At 43.3% G+C, this 19615-nt stretch overlaps 5 protein-coding genes across 8 annotated transcripts; 2 read left to right on the plus strand and 3 right to left on the minus strand.

The window, feature by feature from the left end:
* Window positions 1-5468: 5468 nt before the first annotated feature.
* Window positions 5469-9261, minus strand: BDBG_03101 (hypoxia up-regulated 1). The gene is made up of 2 exons (XM_002626878.2): window positions 8798-9261; window positions 5469-8711 (listed from the first exon to the last, which is right to left on the minus strand). The coding sequence occupies exon 2, from the start codon at window positions 8698-8700 to the stop codon at window positions 5710-5712; it is 2991 nt and encodes a 996-aa protein (XP_002626924.1). The 5' UTR covers window positions 8701-8711; window positions 8798-9261; the 3' UTR covers window positions 5469-5709.
* A 28-nt stretch (window positions 9262-9289) lies between these two features.
* Window positions 9290-13085, minus strand: BDBG_03102 (neutral protease 2). Its single transcript, XM_031721098.1, has 4 exons — window positions 12872-13085; window positions 10765-12812; window positions 9873-10682; window positions 9290-9813 (listed from the first exon to the last, which is right to left on the minus strand). Exons 2-4 carry the CDS (start codon window positions 11006-11008, stop codon window positions 9794-9796), a joined length of 1074 nt encoding a protein of 357 aa, XP_031577530.1. The 5' UTR covers window positions 11009-12812; window positions 12872-13085; the 3' UTR covers window positions 9290-9793.
* BDBG_03103 lies at window positions 12068-15363 on the plus strand. 4 transcript variants are annotated; one of them, XM_031721101.1, is made up of 3 exons: window positions 12068-12175; window positions 12280-13873; window positions 14476-15363. In XM_031721101.1, exon 3 carries the CDS (start codon window positions 14491-14493, stop codon window positions 15079-15081), a length of 591 nt encoding a protein of 196 aa, XP_031577533.1. In that variant the 5' UTR covers window positions 12068-12175; window positions 12280-13873; window positions 14476-14490; the 3' UTR covers window positions 15082-15363. The 4 variants fall into 4 exon arrangements, with proteins under 4 accessions (XP_031577533.1, XP_031577534.1, XP_031577532.1 ...); XM_031721102.1 differs by having other exon boundaries at window positions 14501-15363; XM_031721100.1 differs by lacking the exon at window positions 12068-12175 and having other exon boundaries at window positions 12422-12806; window positions 12856-15257.
* Window positions 13589-17383, minus strand: BDBG_03104 (40S ribosomal protein S0). The gene is made up of 2 exons (XM_002626881.2): window positions 17090-17383; window positions 13589-16959 (listed from the first exon to the last, which is right to left on the minus strand). The coding sequence occupies exons 1-2, from the start codon at window positions 17257-17259 to the stop codon at window positions 16224-16226; spliced, it is 906 nt and encodes a 301-aa protein (XP_002626927.1). The 5' UTR covers window positions 17260-17383; the 3' UTR covers window positions 13589-16223.
* Window positions 17384-17457: 74 nt separating this feature from the next.
* Window positions 17458-19444, plus strand: BDBG_03105 (ribosomal protein S15). Its single transcript, XM_002626882.2, has 3 exons — window positions 17458-17630; window positions 17705-19351; window positions 19421-19444. Exons 1-2 carry the CDS (start codon window positions 17585-17587, stop codon window positions 18649-18651), a joined length of 993 nt encoding a protein of 330 aa, XP_002626928.1. The 5' UTR covers window positions 17458-17584; the 3' UTR covers window positions 18652-19351; window positions 19421-19444.
* The last annotated feature ends 171 nt before the right edge of the window (window positions 19445-19615 follow it).

Below are 19615 nucleotides of genomic sequence, written 5' to 3' on the forward strand. Positions count from 1 at the left end.
TTCTATAAGAGAAGAAGAGAGAATTAAGAGACTCTTCAGTTAATCTCTTTACAACACTCAGTCTGAGCATTCTGTAAAGCTTTTCTGTCTTCTCTAATCTCTCTGTATCTGTCACTCTGATCTTCTTAATATAGTCTGATCTGTGAGAGAGTTCATTCACTGAGTTCTTAGTTTTCTTGATATATTCTATCTTGAATCAGAACTCACTTAGTCTCTGAGCTCAGCAAATCTGTCATCATAAGAGTTTCTTGATTAAAGTAAACTATTATAAGCTATTATGATCAGTTCTAACAGTAATCACTGTCACAAGGCTCTCAAAGTAGTGATATCAGTGATGAAAGAATTTCACTATTATAAGAAGCTTCTGATCATGAATATCATGAAAGAGAGAAAAGAAGTCTGTACAACTACTCTCTATAATACTGAGAGTCAACACTCTGAAAATCTCTGTGAGAATTCTTGAAGAGAGTATCTATAATCTGAAGAGTTTATAAGCTTTGAGAAGTACTATAGAAGACCTGATGTAAGAGAAAACAGAGTATAAGTCTTTATAAGATCTTCTATTCAGATTGTCTGAGCTGCAACTGAAGAATGAATATACTCAGTATATTTAGAAACTGCTTATAGCAGGAATCAATTCTGCAGAAATAAAGAATTGAAGAGACTTAAATAATCTCTTATAAAGAGAGAACTGAATTTATATATCTGTGAATGAGTTTCTATATGTAGAACTTATTAAAAGACATTATAACTCTTCTCTTATGAGTCATTTTACAGATACTAGAACTCATGAGTTACTTATAAGAAAATACTTCTGACTGAAGATGTAAGAACTTGTGAAGAAGATAGTGAATTCTTATACTATTTATCAGAGTTTACAGATAGTGTAATTTAGATTATATAAAGAACTTACTTCTCTACTCATTTCATAGAAATCTTGAGAATAGCTAGAAATGAATACTCTTATGAGTCTCTCTGAAAGTAAGAATATATATAATACCTGCTTTGACAGTGTACTGATGATAGTGAATTGCTTTATTAAGATAGCACACTTTATACTTACTTATAAAAACTTAAAGTTAAAGAATTTAACTCATATCTTCATCTACAATGTGATTCAGTTGCATGAATTATCTATAAACATTATTTCAGATAAAGAATTAATTTTCATAGAAGAGTTCTAATCTGATCTGATGATTATACTGAAGATCTTATGAGATCTAAGCACAGTTTTTTATCAACAGATAGATGATCAGACAGAATATCTGATAAGTATATTGAAACAGTATCTGTAGTGCTTTGTCAATTATAATCAGAATAACTGAGTGCATTGATTATCACTCACAGAGTTTGTGTATAACAACTTAAAGTATATCAGCACAGATAAAACCCTCTTTGAGATACTCACTAAGACTTATCTGTGAATGATTTTAATGAATCTGTGAGAGTATACTATAGAGTGTGATAATGTCTGTAAATGAGCTGAGAGAATTCAGAAGATCTGAGAGAAAGTCTGTAAATTCTTGAGAAAGACTCAAGAGTATCAGAAGAGATACTATGACTTCAAGCATATTATAAAGAGTTTCAAGAAAGATGATAGAGTCTGACTGAGTCTAGAAAACATTATTATATAGAGATTTAGTAAGAAGCTGAATCTCTTACAGATAGAGTCTTATAAGATTATGAAGAAAGTTAGTTTATAGTTTTACAGATTGAAACTGTTATCTGAGTTACAGATATACAATGTTTTTCATGTCTCTTTACTCTGTGAATATAAGAAATTTTTAGAAGAGAACTCTATGACTCATCACTCTGTCTGTAAAGCACTAGAGAGTGAAAGAGAATATCAGGTCAAAGAGATTATTAACTCAGAGAAGTGAGATTATGAGCTCTGATTCAAGATTCAGTGATAAGAATATTCTGATAAAATAAATAAGTTCACTTAAGAATTATTCAGACAGATAAGATATCTGCAGAAGCTGAGATATAACTTTTATATTATAAATTCTAATAAGTCAGAATAATGCAGTCTTCACTAAGAATCTGATTATAATAAAGATATTAACACTGTCATTTGTAAATTCTAGTCTATAAGATAATGAATTTCTACTGAGATGAACAGTCTGCAGTGTATATAAGAGAAGAAGAAATCATATTCTCATTAAAGTTAAAAAATAAGAAAATAAACAGGACTGTGAACACAATTTGAAGACTAATAAAGAAAAAATAAAGAAAACTCAAATTTATACTCTTAATATCTGTGATACTCAATCTCTTCACAACTATCAATTTCTCTCTTTAAAGAAGTAGAGAGCATTATATCTACAGTACAGATAATTATTGTATTTAATATGAAGACTGTCAGAAATGCACAGACTTCAGAGAAGTCAGATATCAGAGTGTGCACAGTTATAACAGAGTCTTGAGAACTGATCATCTATATATGTAATCAGATATCTCTTACAAAGCTGTATTCATTCTCTCAGTTATACTGAAGTATTCAGTCTGAAAATAATTAAGATGTGAAGAGAGAGCTCATCTGTTCAGATTAACTCTCATTATAAATTCATGATATTTGCATTATCTTAATTACCTGGATTTTATAAGTACTCAGAGACTCATCTCTTATTAATAATGAGATTGTGAAAATATGCTGTGATGTGAGAATCATTGATAGAGAACCTAGGCATGTTTATATATATCTGATCAGAGATTGTGTGAGTAGAAGAGAGATAATCATAGACTCACAGAGCTGCAGAAGACACTGATAACACTGAGAGCTTTGTAAGAACTATTAGCTAGAATCTGTAAGGAATTACTTATGAGAAGACTTACAGTAAAGAGAGAGACTGCACTGCTTAGAGTCAGAAACTAATCTGAGAGAGATAGAGAATTGACTGCTGATCTGAAGATCAGATGCAGTGACAGAGCTAAGAGAAGTAAAGATACAGTTATAAGTGACAGCATCTCTGCTTTATCAGCTGATAAAAAGTAATTAGAGAAGTTATGAGAATACTTATAAGAAGCTCAGCAGCAGTCAGACATTGTTGTGAAGATATTGAAATTGAAAAATTTTTATTCTTGAGAAGTTCTTGAATCAATATACAGATATTATTAGAAATACTCTCTCTCTATTATCTGAGTGAAAATACTTTATAAATGAATGAAGATACTCACAGTTTGTGAGAATGAGAGCTATTATAGAAAAGAAGAAAAGAAGATGAAATTCTGCAGATAGATCTGAGATATTTATACTACTCTAGAGAGATTTACTTACACTGTGAGTGATTCTGTGAAACAGTCAGATCACTCTAGTAAATAAAAGTGATTATGAATTACAGATCTGAATCTTTCTATATGACTATAAAGAGTGATTACAGATTATGAATATCTTGATTCTACAATTCTACAGAGTTAATGAAAGAATGAAAAATTCCTCACAATTCTACAGTGTTAAAGAACAATGATTTATGAGAATGAGTGAAAGATTAACTTATGAATGTTTCTCTTTAATAAGAATAATCTCACAGAGAGTGATTTATCTGTGAGATGAATCTATGTAATAATTATACAAGAATCTTGTGAAAATAATTAAGAGTCAACTGAAACTCTTCTGTATAAAAGATGTGAGATAAATCTATGTGATAGTTAGAGAAGAATCTGTAGATTATAAAGAATCTCATAGAATAAGAAACTAAGTGACAGACTCTTTTCTCTTCACAGTAATAAGAGATTTTTCCTCACTGAGATTTTTTATAGATGTGAAGAGTTTTTAGTGAGTATTACTGCAGTACTGAGCTGATTCAATGAAGTCACTCAGTGAAAGGCTTCACAGATGAAGTCTTAGAGAGGAAAAGATATGTAAGAAATTCTGCTTCTTATAAATTCTTTATCTCTATTTCTATCTCTTATATAATTAATAGAGCTAGCAGCTCTTGACTATATACAACTATATAGACTGGAGTTCATGAATACTATTTATAACTCAGCTTAAATACTATTATATATTTAATCTCTACATTTTATCTTTCTACTGCAAATACTTCTAGTAGTTAATAGTACATATTATGTCAAGCTGCAAACACTTAAATAATCGCCTGTGAGCACTTATTCTTACACTTCTTAATAGCTTAAGTAGTCACAGAGATATCTTTAAGAAGGTTAATAGCATATATTACTTATATCTTATAAGTATTATACTAACTCAGATTAAGATAGAATTTTTATTCAAGAGTACAGATAAAACTGTGAAATTCAGATAAGATATTTCTCTTATATCTTAGAGAATCTTCAATCTTAATCTCTTTATCTTTATAATAGATATAGATGTGTAGAAGCTGCAGCAGTGATAGAGTAATTAAAGAGCTTATATCAAAATATACAGTGAATTCAGAAATCTCAGATTTCTGTCAGAGTAGAGATATATACACTCTAGAGAATAATATAGTATTTCTCTCAGAGAGTGAGATTGAATCAGTCTCAGTACAGATATATAAGATTATATCAGTCTGTTAGAGCTTGACTGATTTAAATATATAATCAGATTAAGTGATTTAAATTATAATATAATAGAACTGAAGCAGTGACTAGTCAGTGATATTATATAGAGATAGTTATTTAAAAAACTATATAAGTAAGCTTAACTATCTTGCTTAAATAGTGAGCTCATAGACTACAGAGTTATTATGAGAATATCATAGATATAATACTTAGTATACTAAGAAGATTGTATAAGATATATAGTAACTCTTATATATATTTCAGTAGAAGAAAAAATAAATCACTGACTTCTTTAATAAGAAGCTAGTATCTAGCTATTCTATATAGACAATGAGTGAATATTCTTCTCTCATTTCATGAGTGAGAATAGCTGAAGTGATACCTCAGCAGTGTCTCATTGCCAAGGAAGAGTAATCTGCTGACCTCATATAGAAGCGGGGTTCTCATATTCATCAATCGGATCTTCCTATGATATATCCGAATGATGTCATAGGGTGGTTGCAAACCGGTTCGGACGGGATGGAATCATCCGCATGGAAGCGATGGGCCGTGTGGAACCGCAACGGGGCCTTGGCGCGGCCGGGAGCGTGACATTAGCTCTTGAAAGAATGAGCCCTAGGAGTGAGTTCAAAAAGAAAGACTGCTGGGAGGAGCCACTGTACTCTGTGGTTAGCTGGTCCGAGGGGGGGTGTTGGGGGTCCCGGGGGTTGATCAGCCCTTCTACCAGCAGCGCTGGTGGTGACTGAGCTCTTTTGCCCCAGTAGCCTACATAATATAGTGGTTTGTCACGTGATCTAGGGAGATCGCCACAGGCAATAGCCGCAGCAGCCGCAGCCGCCAACAGAAACCTTTTCCCATCAACGATATACCCTACGAGTCGTAGATCGAAGATCCGATTTAGTCGTTTTGACATTCGTCGTCAGTTACTCTCAAGTTCAACCATCAAATGGCCATGAATTCTTGATGAACTGGGTAACTTATGCTATTAATTTTCAAAAATAAAAAAGCGCTGACGATAGGTCACAGTCATATATTTGATTTTGGTATAAAAGATTTAAAAAATAATGGGAGGCCATAATACATCTAAGGGGTTGATTTATAATAATAATAACAAACGCGTAGCACCACAGCGAGGCAATCGGGACGGATCGGACAACAAAAAAAAAAAAAAAAAAAAGTTATCAAGCCCAATAATGAGGACGGTTGTTATTACAGCTCATCGCGCCCTTTCTTCTTCTCCTCCTTCTCCTTTACTTTCTCCCTCTGTGTCTCCTCCTTCTCTTTCCCATTCTTCTGCTTCGATTTCCCGTTACCGCCAGACTGCTCGCTACCCCCAGGACGAGTCATCTTCTCCATAACTTTATTCAACTCCCGCTCCAATTCTCGAAGTTTTGCATCTATGTCTGTTGCAGTTAAAACAGGGTCTTCGGACTGGCTTAATTTTTCTTGAAGTGCGAGCTGTTTCTCGAGCCAGGAGGTTATGCTATAGTAGGCGCTCGAGAGGGAGGAGACATCGATACCTGTGAAGGAGGGTGACTGGGTGGCTTTAGGGGACGGGGTGGAGGTTGTTGTTGTTGCTGTTGTGGAGGAGGAGATGGAGTCGTCTTCAAGAGAGGCGAAATCATCCGATGAGGAAGGGGAAGACGGTTCATTGGATGGCGTGGACGTCGTTGACGATGATTCTGTAGCGGAGCGAATGCTCTCCTGGGCATCTACCTGCTTTTGCAAAATTTCGACGAGCATCTTCGCGTTTTCTAGGCTCTTTTGTAGAACTTCTATTTTAGTGGGGAGGAGGGAATATTCTTTCATCCGTTTGAGGGCTGGGTTGACATATTCCTTCAAACCATCCAGTTTTGTCTTGATGTCATCGATTACTGCGTCAGCACCATCTCCGTAGAGCCACTCGCTTGCTTCTGAGAGCGATTCTCGCAGCTTGGCGAGGTCAACTGCGGGTATCATTTTTAGGAATGTCTCATCATCGACGAGGTCTTGGGTGCGGTAAATAAATGCTTCAAGGTTATTGAACATTTCTTCACGCTTAAAGCGGGCAAGGTCTGAGGCGTCAAACGCGGCGAGACGACCCTTGATGCGTGCCAGATCGTCTTTTGAAGGTTGCTGGATGCCAAGCACAGAGGTGTCGAATGCGATCGGTATGGTTTCGGTCTTAACTTTAATGTTTTTGGATGGTTTGGTTGCTGATTCCGCGGTTGAACTTGCAGACGCAGACTCGCTGGCAGAAGAAGAAGTTGTAGTAGTAGACGCAGAGGTAGTTGCTGAGGATTCGGAATCCAGCGTAATAGACTCGTTTGCTAGATCATCCTGAAGTGGCTGTTGATCACCCTTCTTGGAACCCAAGCCAAAGAATTCTTTCACATCTTCAACCACACCCTTCTTCTCGTCACTCACGTACTCGCAGCTCACGAACCCAGAGACAAGTTCAGGAATACCGTCAAGGGGGCTTAGCTGGATGGAGAGCTTGGCGGTAATATTTGCAGCAACACAGCCGAATTTACTTTTGAGAGTGGCCACGGATTGAGTCAAGTTCGTGGTTTCGATGCCGACAAGAGGTGCTTCGACCAATTTGCCATTGCGGGTAAACTGCTGATACAAGATGAAGTTAAAGTCGTCCAGGATTTTCATTGTCACCTGTTTTTCAGCCCCAATTGTGGAGAATGGTGTGAAAAGCATCTGATGCCTGTCCTTGTCTCCTGACTTCCATCTCATTCCCACAGCGAACCCAGGACTATCTCCTGCTCTGATATCCTTGACTCGGAAGGATCGACTAAGGGCTGCGCCTTTGAAGGTTGCGCCAAACACGGCAGCTTCATCGGCGTTTACGTTGCTTCTTACCTTGACGGATTCTTTGGAGGCCGCTTCAAGCTCCTTCTGTACAAATGGCGTCCTAATTGTTCCCCCATGAAGAATAATAGAATCCACATCCCCCAGGGAGAGTTTCGCAGACGCCAAAGCCTCAGTCAATGGTGCTGAGACACGGGCAGCGTGAGCCTTTGCGAGTTTCTCGAATTGAGCCCGCGTGATTTCATATTTGAAATTAACGTCGTCATGGTATAGACCCTCAAAAGAGGCCGCAGTGTCTGAATTGGCGCTCAAAATGTGTCTAACTCTTTCCGCCTCTTTCCAGAGCTTTGCCATTGTCCGCCCATGGATCCTGAGTTTCTCCGGTGGGGTGTCGTCCTTCAGCTTTCCAGTAGCAACGAATTTCTCGATCATGTCGTCAACAATCAGTTGATTCAGGGCATCACCGCCCAACGTCTTATCCCAACCAATACCTACAACTTGTACTTCTTGAACAGTCTTGTTGAACCGGCCAACATCTTTGACAGACCGGCTTTGGAACCGAAGAACAGTCGCAGATGTACAACCAGCGCCCATATCATACACGACATGGTACTCTGGTTTCTTTCCATCTGATACGCTGGGGAAAGTCCGACTGGTGGCATAGTTGACACCAACAGCCAACCCGTCGCTGATCATAGCGATCACATTCAACCCAGCCAGTTCTGCCGATAACTCCACGCTCCGCTTCTCCTCCGCAGTGTAATACGGCGGGAAAGTGATGACGGCATCCTGGATTTCGGACCTCTGGCCACCCATCGCTTCCGCGTTGGCTTTAACCTGCTTCAACTGCATAGCCAATAACTCCTCCACCATAAAACGATCCCGACCTTGCTCTTCTGCCAGGCTTTTGCTTTTAATCCCAATAGTAGCCCGTCCCGGGATTTCCCCAATATCAAGAGCGGGATACCGGCTCTTGTACATCTCAACGACATTTTCCTCGTTGTCACTGGAGCCCTGGACTCCACCCTCCAGCGGAATACCCAAGAGAACTTTCAGATTCGGAAACACATCGTCGGGGAACCGAGGGGCAAGCGAGAGCGCATCGCCACCATAAAATCGCTCGGGAAAAACAGCATTTTGTTCACGCGCCGGCTTGAATGCCACAGCGGCAGCTTCCTTTCTCTTAGAATCCTTGGTCAAGACAATTTCGAGAGGTACCCCCGGCTTCACCAGAGCGGCTTTTATGTATTCTGTTCCAAGATCTATTCCTATGATTGCGGAACCAGCCGCGGAAACCTGAGCGGGAAGAGCTGTGAGAATGAGGAATGCGAGGACGGAGGAGAGAAAGTATAGTGAGACTATTCGCGCTGAAGCAGGTCGTCGTCGGCCCGGGGGAGCCATTATGAGATTAGCTGTGTTGTATATTTATATCTGTTAGCCAGTTGACACTTTTTTTCAAAACCGGTAGCAACATTTTAAGAGTTAGAGAAATAAGTACCTGTATTGATACCAATTGGACCAATTCCACCTCTTCGAGAAAAGTAGAAGGTAAAAGAGAAGACCACAAGGAGGAATTCTAAAAACTGGCAAAGGCCCCTCCCTCCTATACGGTTGTGAAATACATCAGGCAGAGTATGCGGTGGTTTAGAATCGGTAAATTGTTGTATATGAGACAGAAGCTTGGAAAGTTGACAGCTCGGAACCGTGGAAATGTTGAATATAAAGAACGGAAGGAAAATTAAGGGACAGGAGAAGAGGACACGTTAAAATAACAGAAGGCTACGCCACGGGAATGTTTGCTCTTCGAAATATTATCCCGGCGTTAAAAGTCGGCAGAATGTTGAAGGCTTCCCTTTCGTTGTTCGCGCTATCATAAGGACACTTTGGCCGTTGGGAGAGTGCAAACATGCCACATCTAGTATGTTTGTTTTGAGATGGAATCTAGTTTGCCTCGTTTGCATTGTTGACAAGAGTCAGCTCACGTGATTCAGCACCTTCCCCTTTTTCAGGGCATTTTTTAGAACAGATACATACTACTATTACTGCACTCTGGTTTCTCTATTTTGGATTACGATAATAATTTTTTAAAAATATATGCTAGCTTATGGTTTCTTTATGAACAATCTGGAACACTGACAACATAGAATATGACCTGCTCCAAATATTCTCCTGAAGCAATGCCCTCTGAAATTGAGCTTTTTGGTGATATATATATCAGGTAGGTAACGGAAGATAAATATGGTGCAGTAGTCAGAAAATAATAGTAAAAAATAACAATAACAACAATGATAATAGAAAGCTATATAAATTCCACCTACGTTTTCTGTAGTTGATATGTAAGCAGGGGATCTCTTCCATGATCGGGTTAGCATTCACGTCTCAGCAAGATCCGCCCGTTCTAATCCACCCCCAATCAAAAAGAAGAAAAAAAAAAAAAAAAAAAGGGGGAGGGGGGGGGGAGGAAAGAGTTCGGGTCGAACATATCGCATCTCGTCTAGCAACCCAGGTAGACAGCTGTAAGAGTTGTCAGTAAGTTTGATTCAGAATCTGGAGATATTGGCCCAAGAGCGTACCGTTTGCAAATAGGGAGAAGCTGTCAGCGTTATTCAATGCTTCCCAGGTGGAAAGAGATGTGGCTGCCTGGTGACCGTAAGCAAGATCATCGGTTCCAGGACTGAAGACGCCTGGAGTATGAGTGAATTCGTGGATGCTTGTGGTAACTCGATCCTGGCCGTGGCAGCGCCAGGTCAGATGGCTGAGAGAGTAGTAGGCGGGGCAGTTTGAGATAATGTTTCGGGAAGGGAGAGCATAGGCCAAGACGTTGGGTGAACAGATGCCATATGGGTCATCACAGTAATAGGTTGTTCGTCCACTAGTCGTGCTAGATGCCTCCCGGGCCACGGCATCGAAACGTGCCGCTACCAGATTGCGCACTTGCTGATCATTAGTTTTGAAGTACTGCGTGAATGCTCGGCCACCATTCCGTGCAGCGCCTGCTGCCATGGCCGCCAGAGGTGCAGAATCCCGAATCGCTCGAGTGGCGGCACTTCCCCTAGACCCAGTGCAGCCGGTAAGCCGGGTACGCTTGGAGAACTGGTTCAAGGAAGCGAAGTTCTTCGCGGCGGCTTTGCCATCGACATCAATCTCGAGCTCATTTGATTTGTAGTGAACCACTCCGGAAAGAGTATCACCATCCGTATCGGTGGTAGAGGCAAATCCCTCCGCTTTTACAACGATGCGACCACCTTGGGAAAGATCGGCTGTAAATGCCACATCAAATTCGTCCTCGAATGATTCTCCTGGGCCAAGATGTGTGAAGACCTCAGGCGAAAGGCCACTTGTTTTGTGACGAAGCCGGACACCTGCGAACGGGACCTCGGCGCCTGCAAAAATGCATGTTAATCGTTTTACTCTAGGACAACGGGTTTAAACCCGAATGAGGTTTCTTGGAGGGGTTTGTAGTACCTTGGCTATACACGGATACTTTTTTGACTGGAGCGGTGTCCTTGAAAAAGTTCAAGTTCAGGATGTTAAGGTCCTCGTCTCCATTGTTCGTGACAACAGCCTTGACCAAGGTACCCTCGACCTGTGTCAATTTCACGTCTAACTCAGGAATATCATCAGCGCGTTTTTCGGTGGACGGAACGACACCGGCAATGGCAGTAGTAGCGAAGGCAACAATGGCTAAAATGCTCTGTGGTGACCGCATAATGTAGGCACAGGTGGACACAGGGCTGGCTAAGTGCGGACGAGACAGTTGACAAAGGAGCTCTGTAAAATATAAGTGAAGCCAAATGAAAAGGCGGAAAGGTGATGGTGGGCGAGGAAAGAAAAAACTCGACTGACAATGGAAAGGGAAAGAGCTGAAGATATAGAAAACCAGTGAGTGTACTTACTGTTCAAGGCTATTTTCGGTTTCAGGCAAGCAGCACCCTCACTTCTTTCCTCCCTTTTGTGGTCAAGCCCGCCTTTACCCAGGATGTGATATATCGCTCTGAGGAGAAGGTGACATCGTGAAGCCCCGGACAAATCCTTAGGGCAGATCTCTTGACCGGCCAACTGCTAAAAGCAGAAGTAACCGATGCAGTGGGCTCAACATCCTAGATGACGAGAAGAGCATGGTGGTGTTGTATGGCCCTGGCCTCCACCCAATATATCAGTAGTGATATGGAATGATGCCTGCATATGATATAGCTTTCGTTTGCTGGCTGAGGTAAATGTGCAGCTATAGATAGCGGTAGCAGCAACCAGATGGGGCCTGCATCAGTAGGAGACACACCTGCACCGTCTGAGGCAAAACTATCTATCAGCAGATCTTACACGCACCAAATAAAAAAGTGCGCCTCTCTCTAATCGCAATGCAGATGTCAAAATGACTCTGGCTCATGACACGCGTGGAAGCCTGAAAACAATGTAGGGCATGTTTGTTTGCGCGGTCCAGATACTGGGAGCGAGGCAAATAATTCCCCTATCAAGTTTCCCACACAAGAGTCCGAAATTGGAGAAGTCACTTAGGCTTTGATACAATTATCCACTTGCCCAGGGGGTCAGCATAAAACAATGAAATAAGCATTTGCCTCATGAAACAACGGTATGCCGGATGGCATATCGAGAGGGTTAACAATTCTTGGGCCGCCGTTTTCCGTGCCAATGTTCGGCCATATGAAACGCCATGAAGCAGCCAGCGGTGGTAAACTGCTGCATAAATGCAGAACCTATACCCCAGGAAATAGTGGAGATGTCCTAGGAAACAAGGTAATACTATGTTGGGACCTTGGGGTACGGAGGGAGTAGGGAATGTCCTGAGGATCAGACAAGGCCAAAAGCTATAGGGGTATATTGTGGGGAAGTAAGTGATGGGGATCGGAATTGGCGGGTAAGTTTACTACCACTACTATCGACCGAATTCCCCAAGAATTTCTGAAAGATCCGCATGAACTGACAATGCGGGCTCCTATCATTTGGCTCATATCTGCGCAGTGCTCCTTGACCATGCTTCAAGGCTCAAGAAAGATTGCCCACAATTGGGCCATCTTCAAGTTCACGTGATTTCGAACCTGCTGCCGATTGTTAGCGCTCGTTCATCCGAAGCAACTCGGCGTCTCTCAAAGTCAATTCCACCCTGAGATCTATCCTTTGATTGATCCTCTGCTTGCCGATGGCAGACCTGCTGCACGAAGTATTGCATGATGCTCTAGCCGACTGTAGGATCGTCATCCAGGCTGATAGTCCGCCATCATCCCGCCATGCACGGAGGTTCAAAGAGTGACAGAGCAAGTTTGCCGGAGTCTATTTTATGCAACCTGATGCAAGTGCAACCCCAAGTTGCGCACGGCCGGCTGGGTTTTGCCGTTGGTCTGATTCGCCTTTCGAAGGCGATTCCAACTATACCTTAACGTTTCAGCGGTGAATAAAATAATTTATGAGCCTGATGTGACCCCAGATCAACCGAGGCTGCGTGATAGCAATACAGATCCAGAACGGGTTCCACGCTAGGGAGAGAAATGGTTTTCCTACCACCCCCTTTTATTAGTCTCTCATATTGAAACCAGGTAGATCACACTCTGCATACCGAAGAAGAAGAAAAACCGGAATCCCTTCCCAAAACACTTGGGTCATCTGCATTCACCGGCAGGCGTTGACCGTTAACCAAGCTAGTCACTTCGTCATGTCGAGCAATTCCTCCGGGGAAGGGTACTGCAGAATCGCACATGGTGTCACCGAAAGCATGGCAAATGACGAGGCTTCTTGGGAGTTCTCAGCTTTGGGAAATATTCCTGGCCAATAGCATGAATTTTATGCTAAATATGACTACCTAGGGGTGGTGGGTGCTTTGGGGGAGTTGAACCTTCTTTTTTCTTTTCATATTTGTCATTACTTCCTCAAACGCAACTAACCTAGATTAGAAATGTCTCTATAGTTATCAAAGGTTTCGAGGAAAAAGCCATGAGATACCTTGTTTAAAGTTTTATGTGTTTTCCTCCCCGAACCACTTCGGATCGCCCTCCATCTTCGGTATGGATTGCAATTCTACTCCCACTTCCTCCTGGGATATTCATCCGCATATTATCGGTGTCGAGCCGGCGAGCATGTCAGTTTGGATGATCACGAAGATAATTCCATATCATACGGCATGGCACAAAGCCCTTCTTCAGCCGTTCTGCCGCTCAGAACCCCGTAGTTCAGGCTCTACGCACGATAACCGAGCCCATCTAGTCTGCATGGGATAAACAACATAAAACATCCTATTCTTTTCCTTCAAACAGAAAGTGGGGAACCTCGCCTTCTTAAGTTGGTCAAACGTAATTTCCTCCCAGGGGCGTCTGGGTCTGTTTTTCGCATTTCGTTGTCTTTCTCTGTTCAGCATACTTTTGTGTATGTTACACCTAGGCACAGCGGGTAGGCCAAAAATATAGTACACTGCTTAGATTCTTTTTTTTTTTTTTTTCCCCTCTCTCGCCCCAGCTGCGAGATCTCGGTTCCTCTGGACCTTGTATCAGTTGCTCAAATCACTGATTTCCTCCCAAATCGAAGTTTTGTGCCCGTTCCCGTTCGCACTTCTCAAGTTATAAATGTATGTTGAACATTTTCCATGCCTGCTGCTTCCTGTCATTTACGTGATATAATCAATCGCCATCCATTTTATTTTTCTCCTTGATTTGATTGAGTCGTCAGCCTAGCCAGTTCAAAGTTCATCCAAATCATATTCCCTTTGTGTCACCCAGATCTTATGATCCATCTCATGTAGTATTGTTGTCTTGTTTTGATCTACCGAGACATCTGGACTAGATCATGATGATGCAGAGACCATGGGTTAATTTAACCTCATAGTTCTGCTGCATCTTTGTCTTCTCCTTCTATTTGAGTTGGTTGGGTTTTTCATATTCCCCGAATGCCCTAACGTTCTTCCTCCTCTCCTATCTTCTTTCTACTTAAGTGTATTCTTTGATACTCGCACCTGCCTAGGGCCCATACATGGGCAATGAACAAGCGTGCCCTTTCCCTCAGCCCATCTATAGCAGATCAGAATCTGTAACTAAGCAAATATCACCCTGCCATCTCTTTGTGTTTTGAACGATGCGTTTCAAACGTCTAATAGTTCAATATTCCCTTGCATGTCCTCCAGGGAAATTTTTGCTCTCTGAACATTCACATAACTCTTGATTTCCCTCCCAGACTCAGACCCTGACCATGATTCCAGCGCTGGCATTTATCCTTGCCGTAATCTCATCGGCAATAGGTACGTCGCCTCGAATCCCCTTCGACAACACGGCTGCCCCCTTCTCCAAGCGAGCCATGGACGAGCTTTCCACAAGTCTCTCCGTCACCATCGGGTTGCCCTGCACGAACTCAGTCTTAAACCCAGCGGACCCTCTCGAGCTTACAGTTTCAGTCCACAATAACAATCCAAATCAAGCCGTTACTCTCTTAAAGTGGAACACCCCACTTGACCCGCAAGCCAACGTGCTTGGAGTCTTCGAAGTCCGTGAAGCCGAGTGCGGTACACCTGTGGACTCCTTAGTCGCCAAGATATCTCGAAAACTGCCCCCAACCCCAGAGGATCTAGTTGAAATACCGGCCAATGGCGTGAAAGAAGTTCAAGTTACGTTACGCCCGATGGGTTTCAGTGCTGGTCACCAGTATAAGATCTCCGCGAAGGGAAGATGGCAGGCATTGTGGGCGGCTGGCCTCGATGATGTGATAGCGACGGATTCGGTGAATATGGCCTGTGCTACATCCGGCAATTTCGAGTCGAACGTGGTTATGGTGTCGTTTAAGTGAGGAGGAAACTGTTCATTGTTTTGAAGTTATATTAGTTTATAGTGCTTGAAGGCCGGCGAAATTCTCATTGTTGCGCGGGTACCAGGGGGTTCCCTATTTAATTACCCGATTTTCAGCGTTATTTCTCTCTAAACAATGGTGGTGCAGATGTATGGATTCACAGACATGCGTAAAAGATCTTCTTATCCCTATGGAAATGAGACGGACAGTAGTCTGTATAGCTGAGGTTGAAATTAATTGTAATGATATTCACATGAAATACCAGGAAATTAGAAAAAGGGATGTCCTTTGCTCCATCTTCTCCGACGCTCTTCCCCTGTCCACTGTAGAAGTAGGACCCTTAGAGGGGGAACAATTGCTGGGTTGAAGATCTCACCTGTTACAACCTACAGCACGAAGTAAAGGCTTCTGATATACGACCGAATATAATAAAGTATGAAGAAGTTCAACGCAATGGTTCTTTTCCATAAGGTACGTCATAGTTAACAGCCATGAAACAACTGGAAAGAAAGTAGAAAACGAGAAGACGGAGGGGAAAATATTTGATTAAGAAAAGCAAAAACGAAGAAAGAAAGGAAAAACGAAAGTAGGGGACAACGATTAAGTAACGTCCCTTTCTCTTGACAGCACAGGGCTTTCCCCCAGATATCATAAAAATGTCCATGAAAATCCGGGTATCTTTCCCTCATAAGTGCCAGTCAATGTTTTGTTCCGCCACGTTTTTCCGTTCGTTTTCTTTTCTTTTTTTGTTCTATTCAGTGTTTGAAAAACACCCCCCCCCAACCAATAATTCTCCGATATGATAGATTGTGCAACAGGTCGCAAAATCAGAACGGAAACCATGCATAGGCGGGGTGGAAAACGATTTCATAAGCTTTAAATCCAGTTTCCTCTTTCCTCTAATTGTGCTGTGTGAAGGATAGGAAATAAGAGCAAGACAAAAGAGGTGTCAAGGGATGTAGAGACGTTTTCTTCATTTTTTTGACGTGCAGGGCTGAGAGCGAACAATGGAATGGAATCTCATAAATCTTTTTTCTTTTTCTCGGTTCGCCCATTTAAAAAAAATAATTGAGAAAAAATCAAGGCGACCTTCCGTCGTTAGCTCCAGGAGACTTGCGCGAATCAAACAACATGGCCCGCATCTACCATTTGACGCCCGCATCTGGCGCAGCAGTATCGGTAGCCCAGGTTTCAGCAGCACCAGCAGCAGCGCCGGAGCTGGCGGCCCACTCACCAGCAGCCTCAGCTTCCCAGCCCGGGGCAGCGCCAGCAGGCACGGCGGCACCAGTGGCAGCAAAAGCAGGAGCGACTTGAGCTTCCCAGCTGTCACCAACCAGTCCACTCTCGATAGCAGCGGCACCGACCTCCTCGGCACCGGGAACCTTAGCCTCCTCGATTTCCTTGTTCTCCTCGGCCTCAGGGTCGCGGTAGAAGTACAGGTCGACAACGACGTCCCACTCAGTCTCGCGGCTGGCGATGGTGCCGCGCAGACGCAGGACCTCACGGGCAAGCATCCACCAGATCAGACCGATGGCATGGCGACCCTTGTTGTTGGTGGGGATGGCGACGTCGACGAACTCGGTAGGGGAGTCGGTGTCGCAGAGGGCGATCACAGGGATGTTGACGTAGCTGGCCTCCTTGATGGCCTGGTGATCGGTGCGAGGATCGGTAACGATGATGAGGCGGGGTTCCTTGAAGGAGCGCGTGATGTAGTTGGTGAAGTTACCGGGGGTGAAACGACCGGCAATGGCAGCAGCACCGGTGTGAGCGGCGAACTTGAGGACGGCGCGCTGGCCGTAGGGACGAGCGGAAATCACACAAACGTCGGCTGGGTTGTCAATGGCTGCGATGATGCGGGCAGCAAGGACGATTTTCTCCCTGTTTAGCACAACGGAAGGCATGAGCAAAACTGTAGGTTCTTTTTTTATCTCCGTTTTTTTTTTCTCTTCTCTCTCTCTTTTCTTTTTTCCTTCCAATTTCCTTTCCTCGAATAGAACTTTTGCCTTACCAGGTCTTTCCAATGTTGATAACATTGATTCCATCAGGGCGAGTCTTCCACAGGTAGGGATCCATGTGGACTTGCAAGTTCTTGGAGCCGAGATGACATTGGGCGGCCAGCAACATCTCAATATCTTGAGATGTCGCATTGAAGATGGGAGGGAGGTTGGAAGGAGCCATGTTGGGCGACTGATATTTTCGAAAGGAGGAGAGGATAAATATCAATCGGTGGCAGTTTGTCGTTTGTCGCGTTGGAGTGGAGAAAGTAAATGTTCGCTGGGAGATTTTGGGAGGTCGATTGTGTGCTATTTCCCGATACGGCGACTAGGGCAAAAAAAAATGTTCCGAAGGCTTTTTCCGGCCGCAGATCACGGGATGGCTTCTTGATGACTAAGTTAAACTTGGCGAGATTTCTTTTGAGGAAAAAAAAGAGGCATAAGGACGTCAGGTTAATGAGAAGGTTAGATGTCTTTCCTCCTGACGCATTGAGAGCTCTAACGACAACATGCCTCCACGGCTCTTCAGTCAGCCCTACCCTCGGGCCTTAAATGGTATGTCAGTAGGCTAGTTGTTTACCGGTGTGTGCGGCTATCTATTGGCGTTGCTCTAACATTTCTATATCCAGTGTCCATATTGCAAAACCCATTCGCAGCCCTATCTCTAGGGCCGTCGCCGGCCTCGTCGAGAATAGCACAATTCAGTAACAAAAGTCGCACCAAGAAGAGAAAAAGCCAGAATCCATACGCAATTGCACAGGCCCGGCAACGGAAAGCGGCGAATTTGTCCCGACAAGCCGTGTTGAAAAAAGAGCGTATTTCTTCTACCTATGGCGACCCCGTCACCGGCAATCCTACCCCCTTCATCGAATCGCTGATGCCAGAGCAACCTGAACGCACTGCTGCCTCCATTCCCACATCTACATCTCAACAAGGGAGCAAGAAGGCTGAAAATACCCAACCCGCTCCCTCTCCTGCAGTCCCCGACCTGAATCACTATTTGACATCTGCCGAATTCCAAGCGGCTCTTGAGCGGTCGAAACGCCTTACGGAGCCCGTGGCGAAGAGCCAAAGCCATTCAGTCGATCCGCAAGCCGAGGAGGAAGCGCGGCTCGCACATGAAGAAGCGCACCGCAACGCGCAACAAGCCATCAGCCGCATTATCCAGCTTGAGAATGGCAGCAACAAGGATCGGACCCGGGTGAATATCCAGCGCTGCATACATACTTTTGGCAGACACGTTACAGAATCGCTCCTTGCGCCCAAACCTCCTGCTGCCATCAACCCTTCAGCGCCCCAGCACCCAGCAAGACCGGCACGAGCGGGACCAGACACAGGGTCTTCGGAGGTACAGATTGCTATTCTAACAACCAAGATTCAAGTGCTTGCTCAGCAGATGTCCAAGTATGGACACAAGGACAAACACAACAAGCGGAATCTCCGGGTGCTTGTTCACAGGAGACAGCGGTTGCTAAACTATTTGAGAAGAAAGGAGCGCGGGGGACCTCGGTGGCAGAACCTGATGAGCACCCTTGGGCTGACCGATTCATCATGGAAAGGGGAAATTAATTTGTAGGGTTGTAAATATAGGAGGCGCGCTTTTGTTATTTTGTAGGTTACTTTTTGGTATTAGACCGCAATTTGTGTTTGCTTTTCTTTCCTTTTTTTTATTTTTTTGTTCCTCATTTCACCCTACCAAACGATTTCTCGCTTTGAGAAATCTCAAATCATCCGCACGTACTTTACAATGAGTTACCGGACCGGCATTTGCTTTTAGTTCAATTAAATGTATTTATATGGCTGCTGTGTTGTTCTTGGCTACAAGGGTATATTCTCTTACAGACAACACTGTCTTCCCTTCCCATTCTTGATCAAATTCTAGTGAAGCGTTTTGAGGAACACAACACAAATACATCAACAACCAAAAGCTCCGAAGCTCTTAACCTATTTATGGTATTCACCAGGAAACCCCTCTTACCCCGCTCGTAGTGACTGTGCCTGGGTGATAGTAACTATACAGCTAGGGGTATGTGTTGTAGATTCAGCCTCACCGCCTTCCTATTCCTGTATTCTGCCGTCCGACTGCCCCGTCGCCAACGAAATTATTTCTATCACAGACCGTCGCAACAACAACACACACGGCCCTCGGCACCATAACAATAACAAATACCCCCCCTCGTCTTCTTCTTCTTCTTCTTCTTCTTCTTCTTCTTCTTCTCTTCCCATCTTCTTCTTCCATTCCTCACCCTCTTCATACCACGCCATCTTCGAGCATCGTATGCTACATCAACCTCTCTATCAAATCCTTACGTTCACGGTCTTACTTTGACATCTCTCATACCCAGCTCATTTTTCCTTCTCGCCGCTTCTTTTACTGGCTCTCACCACATAACCTTCGCATTAGGCGCGTTATCAATCCCCTTCAACGATCTGCATCGTTCTAAAAGCGCCCTCGCCAATACCGTGCTGCCTTCTATCTGTCGCATAATTCCAGTTGGCAGTTCTACAACAGTACTAGGCGGGGCTTCTGACCCTTGTTT

This window comes from Blastomyces gilchristii, assembly GCF_000003855.2.
Source record: "Blastomyces gilchristii SLH14081 genomic scaffold supercont1.4, whole genome shotgun sequence".
Lineage (NCBI taxonomy): Eukaryota > Fungi > Ascomycota > Eurotiomycetes > Onygenales > Ajellomycetaceae > Blastomyces > Blastomyces gilchristii.